This window comes from Lonchura striata, chromosome 3 (genome assembly GCF_050655825.1).
Source record: "Lonchura striata isolate lonStrDom1 chromosome 3, ASM5065582v1, whole genome shotgun sequence".
Classification (NCBI taxonomy): domain Eukaryota; kingdom Metazoa; phylum Chordata; class Aves; order Passeriformes; family Estrildidae; genus Lonchura; species Lonchura striata.
Genome location: NC_140705.1, coordinates 82119956 through 82133293, shown reverse-complemented (window position 1 = coordinate 82133293; position 13338 = coordinate 82119956). Strand labels below are relative to the sequence as shown.

Genomic DNA, 13338 nt, shown 5'->3' with positions numbered 1-13338 from the left:
GGATAGTGCTTCATCCTTGCTTGTATTACTTCAGTAGCAGTGTTTTTAAATTGCTTACTTGCTGTGATCTCCTGGAAAAGAAACAAAGGGTAAAATTCACAAAAAGCCCTGAAGTTGAAGTATATTCATCTCAACTATCAGAATGTGTGATCACATGCTACTTGTTTGCTTCATTCAGAGTGCAAATTGAAAGGTAAACAGATAGAATAGTGTTTATTACATCAGTTGATGTAAAGTAATGAATTATTTTTAAATTATCAGTTTAACACTTTGTTTTGCCTAGGTTCTTGTTATTTTTACTGATGATGTGCTTCATACAATGTACCTAAAAGCAAAATTTGGATAAAAAGGAGCAAGTCATGTGCCCTTTAGGAAGACAAAATATATGCTTTGGAGAGATATTTCAATGATTTTAAATCCCTACAAGTTTGATCATTAGAGTTCTATTTGAGTAATATGTTATGCCATCTAACCAACTTAGAAGTGTTGACAGCATATTTTTTATTATTTTTGTCTGCCATTTTACATGGATTTTGTAGCAATCTAAGGTAATCTAGAACTGAATTCCATGTGGTGTTCTAAACACACTTTTAGCCTGTTACTTATAGTAACAGATATTTGGAAGTTTTTGCATGGTGTAAAGATCCTTTTGTAGTTGAACTAACCATGAGGCTCTTGAAGCTATTTCTGTTTAATGAAGTGACTTTTCTTGTGAATTGAGCTCATAAGAATGTTGTCTGTTAATTCTGTGGAATTTCTCCCTTTCTTAAGTCAGCATAGGCAAGTCCTTTATTGCGTTAGCTGAAAGGATAAAGCAAACCAGACAATAATGCCAAATATTTCATCCTGCTTTCTAGAGGGAGATGTGATTGCAGACTGCCTAACTCAAAACCCATCCAGTCAAGCAGGTTACATTGGTAGCACATAGAAAGTGAAAATTAAATCGTGCTGATTAGAACTGTCCCTTGAAAGTGCTCAGTGTTGTTGGGTTTTTGCCTTTTTTTTGTTTTGGTTTGGTTTTTGGGGTTTTTTTGTTTGTTTGGGGTTTTTTGTGGTTTTTTTGTTTGTTTTCTTTTTAGTGGTGGTACATCAGTTTAAGTTGCATGACCCCGCTGATGGTGCTGTTCAACACCACTGGTGAGAGTGTGATGTCTGATCACACCCATGTGTTACCAGTCTGTCATCACACCACTGATGCCTTTCACTGTTGGAAGAGGATGGAGCTACCCATTGTGGATGATGAGTTTCCTACTTTGAGCCCTGTTTTCATACCGAGTCTAAATTATGTATCTTATGCTGTTGAAAGCTGTCCTGTGATACAGTCTGAAAGCTGAAGTGACTGCTGGTGTGTTTCAGGTCACCTCAAGGGGACTTGATGACTTTGACTGTCCATTGACCATATTGGGCTGTGCTGGCTGTCAGGGGACTTGGAAGTTCTTCCATTTGATTTGGTCCCCCATTTTTGACATGGTTTAGGGTATTTTAGTTGTGTGGTTAAATCTTGCTTTTCACACACCTGGTCTCTCCTGATTGACTGATCACCCATGTTAAAGTAATTAAATTTGATGTATTTAGAATGAGAGGAGATATATGTTTTCTATAGATAAACAGAACTTGGCAGCTTGTTGTTCCTAAGGATAGATGATTGTAATGGCCAATGCAACACTATTCAGTTTAATTCTGTTGATGTATTTTTACTTGTGTTCTCTCATTTCAGAGAGACTTTCTGTAGGGGCATAGATTTCTGTCACAAATGCCTTCCTGTGTATTTAGTGTAGCTTCAGTATTTTGACTGAGGTGTATATGCGACACATAATTCAAATATCTGTCATCAGTATCCTCTTTGGAGGGTGTTAATATTCCTCTATTCTGCCTGTGTAGATACAGCCTTCAATGGACACATTTTGGAATATTTCGCTTTCTTGGAGGAGATGGTGCTTTTTGCTTCAGGCTTATGTTACAGGGTGGCAACTTTTAGTAGAAATTAGTTCCCTTGAACTGAAGCTCCAGTGTTACCTAAATAAGGCAGTGACTGCATTGCTGGTTGCTTGGAAGGTTTATGTCAGTGTTGTATCGTGAAGGTGAAATAATGAACGAGAATCTGAATTTTCTGTCAGTGTCTGGAAAAATAGGGAGAAAGTATTTAAATGGAAAATCCTGTAATTCCCTGGAATAATATTTAAAAGCTCATTTTATTCTTGATATTCCAGAGGAACCTACAGCTATACCATCCCTAAAGCAAAGTGATGTATTTGCCGTTTGACATTTTATGTGAAATACTAAAATGACATGTTAATAGGTAATGCGATGAGAGGACTCTGAATCGAAACTGGGCAAGAGTTGGATTACATTTTTTCCTTTGGTTGGAGTTCTGGAGTTCCTGAATTCATGGAACTATCTAAGCATTGATAATTGTAGTAGAACCCTAGTGTCAGATTGTAGCATTTCCTGAATTCCTGCGCAAGCCAACTGGTGTTATTACAGTCACTCACTAGAAAGTTTTTTTTATTAAGCTCAGAAGTGTTCTCCAAAACTCAGCTGATTATCTAGTATCTTAAAAGTCTATTAATACTTAGCTTCCTGAGCTTCCTGTATGCTCTTTCCATTTGGATTGCGTGTACTGGACAGGGAGTAGCTGCCTCCTTTGGTAGTGCTATGTCTACTAAAGTAGTGCGCTATCTGCAGTCGGTCCTACTAAAAGGATTTTACTTACCCTTCTGGAGGGGAAAACTTATGAGGGTAACTTCTTGGACGTTGCGGAGCTTGTGGCTGTTTGTTAGCTGTTCTTGTGTGATTGACTTTTTTTTTTTACTCTGGCTCTTCAAAACTTTGAATTTAAAATTAAGTAAACCTTGTGTATTAATCTTGAACTTTAACTTTTCATATCTGCCTGTGACTAACAAATTTTCATTCTAAACCACATTTTGTTCAACCTGAATGTTATTAAGCCATCATTTTAACTCTGAGGTATAAGGATAATATTCAGGAAAGCTATGTGGTGAGTGATGAGGAGCAGGAAGAAGAGGAAAGGAATGAAGCTGAAAGATTAGACAAAGATCTGTAACAGGTAAAGAAGCCTAAGGAAGGAAGTGCTCATGCTTGTTTGTTGTTTCATCTACAGGCTCTGAATGGCACTTCTTCCTCCAGACAGGTTATTTATGATCTTAATTGTGTACATTTTCAGTAGAATTTGTCTGCTTTTGCAATATATGCTTTCATATTACCAGAGAACATTGGTTTTCTGCTTGGCATCTCTTTTCTTGCAGCTTCTTGGTAGTGTTATTTCTTGTGGGGGGGAGAAGAAGTAAAGAAAACACCAGGAGGGAATGAGAGAGTTTAACAGTGTATGCCTTACAGATTGGTTGGTTTTTAAAACAAGAGGAGTGTGTGTGAACTAAAGATGGGAGAGGTAGTAAAGGCCCCCAAAAGTATGGCCTAGAGGTTTTTAACTGCAGTGGGAAAAGCAGGAGTGGTAGCTGGGCTGCAGGGAACAAGTGGTCCTTAACTTTTCTTTCGTATTTGCAGTCTTAGACCTCTTTGATTTATGGTTTGGCTGTTTTTTGTTACTTTTTAGAGTCAATTTCTTTCTCCTTAATCTTTAGCTTTATTAATACTGTATTCAGGTGTTTCTGAAGTTAATCTTCCTAAAGAACATAATTTGTATGATAACTTTATTGACTTAATTTCAAGGTAATTAAATATCTAAATAGAGATGTCAAAAGACATCATTGTAATGTGTATATGGTGTTCTGCTTGAAGTTTGAAGGTTTCTGTAAAATGTTGACTGGCTGTTACTACTTAAGTGGAACATGTAATATGCAGAGAAGTGAGGACTCCTTGCACCTGATCAAAAGTAACATCTTGAGGACTTTCAGAAATGTGTTATCAACATAAAAAATTATTAAATTAAATGGACTTAATCCTGAACATTGTTTTTGAGAACTGCAATTCACTAGACTGGAAAGATTGTTGTAATTAACTCAGCCATAGAGGGTGAGTTTTAAAGCTGTTTTCAGTCATGCTCATACTAACAGAATTTTCTTACACATTTGCTGAATGTGTAGAATAGATAGAAATATTCCTTTTATCTTTAACTATAACAAAGCCAAATTTGACATTTCTGTGTTCAACATACATAAATTTTCTTGGTTCATTTTTGGTTTTTTGTTTGTTTATTTTGTCCTTTTTCCTCCCTCCCCCTCTGTTCTACTATGTAGAGAAGCTGCAGGCAGTTTTGCAAATTTCCAAGCCGCAAATGGAGATCTATAATGACAGTACTAACCTGGCATGCCGCAATGGACATCTCCAGTCAGGTGGGTTTGGTTTTACCAGCACCTATTGAGGGGATGTCTCTCCGTTCCTGGTGTGTTACAAGGCAAAATAATGCAATGCTATATTCTGGCCCCACCAGCTATAAAATAAAATTATTTATATTTCTGTTTTTAAGGGCTTTGTATAAAAATACATTCCATCCTTCCCAGCAACATCCTTTGACAACACTGTTTTATTTTATAGTATTCAGTTGTCTCTTACAATGACTGTACTAGAATTCAAATTATTTACTAAGGCAGCATTTTAGAAAATATTTCTCATGTAATATTCTTCAAGGAATTACATTAAACCTGTTTTAGAAAGTGTCATTGTTGGATATATAGGTTATATGTTGTGCCTTCATTAATTAGCTCTTCTTTTATGATATTGTGAATATGCATTAAGCAACTTTAAAATTCTGGGGGTTTTTACATCAAGAAAGTGATACTCAATTGAAATGAGGGGAGAATGATAGCAAGTCTTGTATTTTGTCAAGGAACATTGTTTTAATCCTTTCCCAGAAGACTGAACCAAACTTATTAATATAGCAAAATGAACTTTTTTTTTGTACATAAACAAGGTGTAAATTTGTGGAAGTCCAAGGGTTACCCAAAGTACTGAATGCTTGCAGTTGTGGGATCCCTGATATAGTGCAATGAAAGTTAGGCTATTAGCAGGTGTCTGGATTTCTTAAATGGTTGCTGCTTATGCTTTTGTGCTTGCTTTTTCTTTCTGGGGTGTGGGGTGAGGAAGTGTTTTTTGTAAGAACATAATTGTAATACACCTTTTTTTCTTAAAAGCAGGGTATAAAGGTGGTTATGCTTCAATCTGCTAATCATCTTGATGTTGTTCTTCCTTTATACATGTGTTTCCTTTATACATAGTGTTTTCATATGGACAGCTCTGATCATTTAAAAACACAAAGTAGATGACAGGGTTTCTTAGAAAACTACAAAATCAGTTTGCAGGCTACTTCAGATAAGAGGACTGAGAAGGTTGAGGTATTGCAGAGGTATTGAGCCACAGGGCTCTGGCATAAGCTTAGTTTTCTATCTGTGGAAAGTATTACCTGCCCTGTTGCCTAACAAGGTTGGGCTTTCTAAAAGTTCAGGATTTTATGAAATATGGTCATTCTTAGTTTTCACATAAGCAAAGTGTCTTTTTGCCCATTATTTGGTCTAAAATTACATTGCTTTCTTTTATTTGCCTTTAAAGGCCAGAGTTTTCACAGATGTTTTTGCTTCATAATTTTGTGTAAGATTCTATTCTCACAGCTAGGTTACACATTTTTTATATTTCCAAATGTTACTGATTTGAGACTCTTCGTTCTGTCAAGATACTATTTGTGTCAGCCTTCCTGCCCAAGTTACTTGATTGTAACACAATCCTGTCCCTGTCTTCAGCATTTGTGGTTTCCAAACTTACATGAATAGCTAGAGATTTTTCTTGGAAGTTTATTTTCCGCATTTGTACTGAAGTTTTTCAAGACCTTGTAGCAGTAGTATCACCTGCCCTTCAGTTGCAGAAGGCTATGCAGTTACTTGTCTTAAAATTAATAGCAAGTAGCTTTGATCCCAGCCTTTACTTGGAAATAATATTAATTTAATATTCATCATTCTTCTTCTCATAGCAGTCTTAAATTAGATATTTTTCTCCCTCAAATATCTTTGTTTTCCTTTGCATTGTGGATTGTTTTCTTTTTTTTCAAAACAAGCTAAGCGAAGAGAGTATACCAGTCTTGCCAAAGGCAGAGTTTGAGTTTTATGAACTCCTTTACTAGTCATACAATACCTAGAGTATTACAGTAATTCCAGTGTATACCATTCTATGTGTAAATCCCAGCATGATGGATGGCCAGAGAGAGCATTGCATTTCTATTGCCTCAACATGGATATTGTGCAGCTAGCTAGTATTTTATCTCATTTTTCACATGGAAGGAGTTGCTGGCCTGTCTTTAATAGTAGATATATACTGGCAATGTTTGTCATGGTGCAGAAGTTCTATTTTTAATACTGAAGTTGTCAGAGGAGTTCCCTGAGTAGAAGAACAAGTAACAACAAGATTGTTTTTAACAGCTTAATTTGACAAAAGCAGATCTTTTACTGATGTGAATCTGCCAGTTCAGAAAGGAGAGCAGCTGTAATTCCTGGCTTGTGTAGCTGTGCTACCATTAAAAACACACAGCACGTCCTTCTAAGTGCTGGAGCTTTCTGTTAAGTAGCTTTTATTGCTTGCATCTACCTGTTTGAAAAATCTGAATTGAATTTTTGAAGAATTATGATTTTGGGGGCTGTTGTGAATGCTTATCCTGAATAATGACCGGTCTTGCAATTGATGCAAGTTTAAAACAGCAGTTTAAAGTTTTTTTGTTTAATTGCTTTTTTAAATGAAATTACATACATAAAGTTACAGATAATTTTAGACTGGTGGATTTTTCTTCCAACTTGGTGTCCACAGACCGTGTACAATAACTTGTTTTAGTCCCTTTATCTTACTTCTCAATAGGCATATGTAGGTAATTTCTGAGGAATATTCCCTGATGATTTTTAAGATGTCACAACTGAAGGCTGGAAATTGTTCTGCGGTACTGGAATCGCTGCTGTTAATTTGAATTTAAGCTTTCTTTTGGATGCTTTAGAAGTTAGAGATTAGTAGAAGCTTGTTTATTGACATGTGCTTTAATCTGGTTTAAGTGCAGAAAAGAAAATATAATGGGTTTGCTTTTTAGAAATATAAAGAATGTTGTTATATTAAATAAATGAGCTACAACTGCATAATTTTAAGATTGTTTTTGCATTTCCAGGTATTTAATATAATAAAGTTTCTCTTAGATTTATTCAAAGATATTTGTACTTTAAAACCAGTTTAATAAGTATCCATATTATGTAATAACATTTAACATTTTTGTCTGTAAGGGAGTCTGAAATTGGGCACCTGTGTCTGCATCTTACCACAGTTCAGCCAGTAGAAAACCTCAGACAAAATTTTGCTACTTGCTTGTTTGTAATTTGTGTTGTGTGCGTATTTGGATGGCAGATTAAAATTGCAGGGATACTTTCAGGACCAGGCAGCTATTATGTCTGTGTAATCCAGTGGTGTTAGCCTGGAGCTATAAAGTAAATTATTCTGTCCAGAATTAGAGAGTAAAATCAAACTGATTAACCATCTATTACTATTCTATGAATATGTATGAAGTACGCAGTTGAATTGTTCAGTGTTTCAAATACACTTGAGAAAACTCCGTGATGTCTCTTTGTGATTAAAACATGTTTTAGGTACTTCCTTACTGTTTTTGACAGAACAGTGAGGCATTTGGCAAAAGGTTGCTGGAGATATTATGAAGGCATCAGTCACTGGCTATGTATTTCCAGTCTTTCAGTAGATAACAAATAAAAATGGGTAAGAAATGTGTTGGGGAGGGTTTTGCATTTGTTATGGCAAATTATATATTTTGCATAATGGAACATTAGGAGCTGTCTGATGTGTGATGTACACTTAAACACCTCATGCTTTAGAAATAGATAAGCTTTAGATAAACTTTAATTCTGAACAATTTGATACTATTTTTATTTGTTACTTCAATGAAAATTTGTACGTAAAATGAAGCTTCCCTCTGGAATTGACATTCAGCAAACAGCTATGTTTAGGAACTGTTCATCACTGCTTCTTTATGTGCTACCCATCAGGACTGACAACAAAACATGTAAACTTATGGGTCTTGAGTCCTGGAGGTGCAGTTAGAGTAAATAATAATTTGTATTATTTGTAATATTTTCCCTTCTTTCCTCCCTTCTGTTTCCAGCTTCCTGAAATATTCCTTACCTGTGCAATTTTATGACGCTCAAAATTGCAGTATCTGTGTATTGTTCTCAATGTGTGGGAGCAGTTCTGGGAAAGTGAGGTAATGGAGCAGCATGTTAGGGTGAAGGACGTAGAGAAAAACTAATGTAGGTTTTTGAAGCCTTCCCATGTTGACTTCAAGCCAGCTCTGCAAAGGGGATTGAGGTGGACTAAAAAGAACCCTGACCAAACTGAGTGCCACCTTTTGATTAAATTGGACCAAAGTGCTGAGTAGCAAGATATATTCTAGCTAGATTCATATCCTGCTTTTTGAACTTGAAAGTCACTAGGTATACGCAATTTTAAGGAGTTTTTGACTAGGAAATTCCTGTGCAGGAATGATTAACTAAATGTCCAGCTCTGGGGTTGTGTGTGGTTTAGTCAGTAGTCAGTTTTGGTGGTTTTTCTTGGTTTTGTTTGTTCATTTGTTTTTAAGAAGAAACATATTACAGGTAAATACACTCAATTATATTTAGTCAAGTTGCCTTGTTTCTTGCATATTGATGTATCTGCACTGTTTATTGTGACTCCAGCAGAGTTTCTGTAACTGTAAAAAGGGGTAGATTGGTGACTGAAGAAGGGCTTTAGAGACTTTTTCACTGAATTACAGCTACCTGCAGGCTTTGTAGAGATTAGGTCCTGGAAGTATGTTTAAAGTGTCTGAGAACATAGTAGTTGATCCTTCTTTGAAACTGTTTGACTGACATATTCTCTTGAGTTTTTTAAACACATCATTTAAAATTACAAGGCTTTTTACTTAAAGTATTTTTTAGTGAACTGCAATGTTATAAGTTAAAAATTCTTTATAGAGAATTTTCTAATTATAATTTCCTTAAAAATTAGAGTTCTTGGCCTGTTCCTTAGCAGGTTAAATTGAGTTGCAAGTTTCTACAATCCTAGTGAAGACACTTGCAGCTGAAATCTGTTTTGAACTTCCTTACCTCTGATCGCCTATTTCTCTTACCTAATCAAAAGACTCCTTAATCCTTTTGAAAGGATATATAATAAGACAGTATTTATAGTTTCCATTGCAGACAACAGTACTGTACTAGACAATTTACAGTAGTGTGTTCTCACCACAAAAAAATACCCTAATCTAAAGCTGTGCTCTAATAGTTAACCAGCCTGACCAGCCCGTCTACTTGCTGTATTGCCTTCTTACCTCTTAATCTGATTTGATGTTTTACACTTGTCATTTCTGTGCCAAGGAACTCATATATCCCATGGAGAATTTAGTCATCAAGTGCTATTTTGTTTACTCTGGACCAAAATGACTTTTTGTAGTTTAATGGCCTGTGGCAAATATTTCAAGTTTATCTATCACATAATTTGAGACTTTTCTACTTCATCATGGAGGTGAATAAGTTGTGTGAGTGGAATGTCTGGTGATGTTTAAACATATTTTAAAACATAATTTTTAATGTAGGAAGGTAAGCTGCTTTGGAGTTGTCCATTCAAAATTTACTTACACCTCGAGATTTCAAAAGTGAAAGATAATTGAAAGAAAAAACAGCTGACAGTGACTTGCAAGTATAACTACTACTGTAATTTTTCCAGATTAAAATGCTTGGTGAAGCTTCTGTTTGGTTAACTGGCATCCAATTAACTAGCCTGCTAACATCACTTAAAGAATCAATATTCAGAATCTAAAAGCTTGAAATTTGGGGGTTATTGTAATAGTTATTTTTAAGAGTTCTTGGGAAAGAAGACAGCAGAAGACTTTGCATTATAAGGAATAGATGGTTCTTCCCTTGATAATGGGACTGAGTTATCTCTGGCTTTTCTAAGATGGCTAACTAGGGTTCATTTTGAGAACTAAAGATTAGAATTTTATCTGTAGGTGAAAGCAGCAGTCAATATCCCTTTAAAAACACCAAAAGTCTTTAGAAATGTGTGTTGTTCTATAATGCAGTATTATGTGTTTCAGCAATTCTATCTTCTACTTGCAGTTGATGGTAAGAGTACGACTGCTGCAAATGTTCTTACAACACTGGTTTTCTTTATAGAAAGTGGAGCAGTTCCAAAAAAGAAGGATCCCTTAACACACACGAGTAATTCCCTTCCTCGTTCAAAGACTGTTGCAAAAACTGGATCCACAGGCCTTTCAGGTCACCACAGAACTCCCAGCTACAGTGGGATATCATCATCTGTGTCTAGACTAGCGCCTAATCCTACACCTTCAGCTCACAAGGTATTGTGGGGATAAATATGGAGGTATGCACTTGAAAAATCAAGTGTAAATTCCAGAAGCAGCTTTGGATTTAATGCCTTAATTGCAGTATTGTAGCAGCAGAAAGTTTTTTGAAAAAACTGAAACTCCAAATTTTTAGCCAGGCCTCTTGAGGTATAGCTGCAGAGTGGATTTTAGAAATTGGAGGACATCAGGTGGGTGCATGGGCAAAAGGATTTTAAGTACAATCACAGTGATAAATACTACATGTTTTTAAAATTGCATGGGAAGTTGAGTGAAAGTTACCTAGAAGAAAAATAAATGCTACTTATAGTATGTAAAACATGGAATGAAAAACCTCTTATTCCAAAGCTACAAGATTTTTTCCCCCTAGATGTTCTTCTCTTTCAAAGCATGCATGCATGCATGCATGCAGAGGTTGTTTTGCAAACACGTTGAAAAGCAAATTGTAGTTAGGCTGGGACTAAAACACAGAAGTCCTATAGTAAGAATATGGAAAATTATAGCATTTCTGTTGACCCATCTTGTTCCCTTCCATCTTTATTACCCAGTAAAGTAGAATAAAGAGCAGAATGGGCTGAACATAACTGTTCTGTTGAAACATTATTGCTGCTGTAATATAATATGAAGACTTAAGTGGCCTGTCTAAAAAGTATTACAGCAGTAGATGTTCTTGCTTATAGGTGTTGAGAACCTGAGATGGTTTGTGATGCTTATTTCCAGAGTATGCTGGGGGAAAATACTGTAGTTAAATAAATGAATTATCAAACAAAAAAAAACTCAAACCGGAGACCCTTCATCACTGGAGCCTAAGGTATCCTACTCATGGCTGACTAATATGATAGTATGATTTGTAGTAAAATACAGCAGTAGAATATTGGGTATTTGTTAACATGCTATTTTACTGGAGCAAATGAAATGTAGATCTTACTTTGTTTAACACTATGCTTTCAAAGTATTAATCTGGGTTTTTGGGTTTGTTTTTTTTTTCCTTCCCCCCTCTCCAGGCTGCTCCTAAAAACAGTAGAACAAACAAGCCTTCTACTCCTACCACTGCTCCTCGAAAAAAGAAAGACCCAAAGATATTTAGAAATGTGGACAGCAGTCTTGCTAATCTTATCCTAAATGAAGTTGTTGATAGGTAAGTATGAAGAAAAGTAGTCTTTTCAATCCAGTAAATCAGTTTTGCATTCAGTACAATCTTGGTCCACTTGGAATGAAATTAGTACTTTGTTGGGTTTTTTTGAGGATTTTTTGGTTGGGTTTTTATTATTGCTTTGGCAAAATAATATTTTAAAACACTTAACAATATAAGTTGTAGATTTTTTCAAAAGGGTTCTGTATAAATAGTGAAATGCATTAAATTAGTCAGCTGCAGCTGAAAAAGTGTCTCTCATTGTTAGACTAATTAGTATTCCATTTCTTTGTTAGTGGGCCAGCTGTCAAATTTGATGATATCGCAGGGCAGGAACTGGCTAAACAAGCTTTGCAAGAAATTGTTATCCTTCCTTCTCTTAGACCTGAGGTAAGCAACTGGGTATTATTATCAATATGTGACAGGATTAAAGAAGTGTACTGTGCTTCACACATGAAATGATGATTCTTGAATCCCGTTTTTACTGATTATGATTGCTACAAGTAGCTGTGGAGTCCTAGCCATCTTGGAAAAGGATTTATATGTTAAAATAGTACCATGAAATTCCTTGTCTTCTGCTTAATTGATGTTGCAGAAAGTGACTGGAGCAAGAAAAAAAAGAAACTCCATAAAAACTCAAGCCCAAATAAAGTCAGCAAACCTCAAACCCCTAAAAAAAACAAACAAAAACAGAACCATAATACCCCCACAACCCATAAAACAAACAAACAGCCAAAAGCAAACAAGCAAAATATGTCAGTGTTTGTCAGGCTGACTGTTCCAATAGCTATAGCTGTATGTCCAACCCTATATGGCCATGTAAAGGACAAAGCCCAAAACTGGAAGGGTGAAATGGGGGAAATTTGTGGAGGTAAATTAGGTGATGACACTATCTGTTTGGAAAAACGTTATTGTTTTTGACCAACATCCTTCTGTCAGGATGTTGGTCAAACACTGAATAGCTTATTCACAGATGGAAAGGATACCAGAAGTGTAGTGAACAATCAAATACACTGAGATGTATAACACTTGAGGGCAGATTTTCTCTCTACTTGGCTGTATGGAAGTTAATAATTTAGGCTTTTATTTATCATAGATGGTACCTCAACTACTGTGACTGCCTAAATTCAGGCCTGGTCTGCATATTAGTGGAATTCTCTGCTACTTTTAAGAAAAAATTAAAGTGGTCATTTTCTTAAGCTGAACTTACTAAAAGTTGCAGTATTTCTGAGGCAATTATATGCAGTGATTTTCTTCAGTGCTCTCATGAGATCTCAGCTAGAGTGCTGTGTCCAGTTCTGGGATCCTCAGCACAGGAAGGGCACATGGACCTGTTGAAGCAAGTCCAGAGGAGGAGCAGCTAGATGATCAGAGGGCTGGAGCACGTCTCCTATAAGGAAAGGCTGAGAATTGGGGTTATTAAGCTTGGAGAAAAGAGGGCTCCAGACTGATCTTATTGTATTATTTCAGTGCTTGAAGGAGACCTACAAGAAAACTGGTGAGGAACTGTTTACAAGGGCAGGTAGTAACAGAACAAGAGAAAATGGCTTCAAACTGAGAATAGGTTTAGATTTTGATATTGTGAAGAAATTATTCACTGTGAGGATAATGAGACACCATAGGATGCCCCACCCTGGAGTTGTCCAAACCCAGATTGGAAGGAGCTTTGATCAGTGTGGTCTAGTGGAAAATGTTTCTGCCCATGATAGGGAAGTTGGAAGTAGATAATCTTCAAAGTCCCTTCCAACCCAGCCCCACTTTATGATTCTATGATTATTTAAGAAAAATTGCCGTTTGTACTTTTTGTTTGCTTGTGGGTCTCATTTGTTACATGGACAGGTGACTGGAGTTGCTGTGTGGT

General features: G+C 36.1%; 1 protein-coding gene across 7 annotated transcripts in view; it reads left to right on the top strand.

Annotated features, from left to right (window-relative positions):
- The window catches only part of SPAST (spastin), a 38578-nt gene that overhangs the window by 7119 nt on the left and 18121 nt on the right, over positions 1-13338 (top strand). For 4 of the 7 annotated variants that reach the window (XR_014954398.1, XM_021545460.3, XM_021545458.4 and 1 more), the window contains 4 exons: positions 4218-4313; positions 10158-10342; positions 11350-11483; positions 11774-11867. Coding sequence is in view for 6 of the 7 variants with exons in the window: in XM_021545460.3 (XP_021401135.1) it covers positions 4218-4313; positions 10158-10342; positions 11350-11483; positions 11774-11867 (509 nt within the window). In the remaining variant the exon portion in view is untranslated. The remainder of the gene's footprint in view (positions 1-4217; positions 4314-10157; positions 10343-11349; positions 11484-11773; positions 11868-13338) is intronic. The other 3 variants (XM_021545462.3, XM_031504312.3, XM_021545459.3) reach the window with 1 other exon arrangement.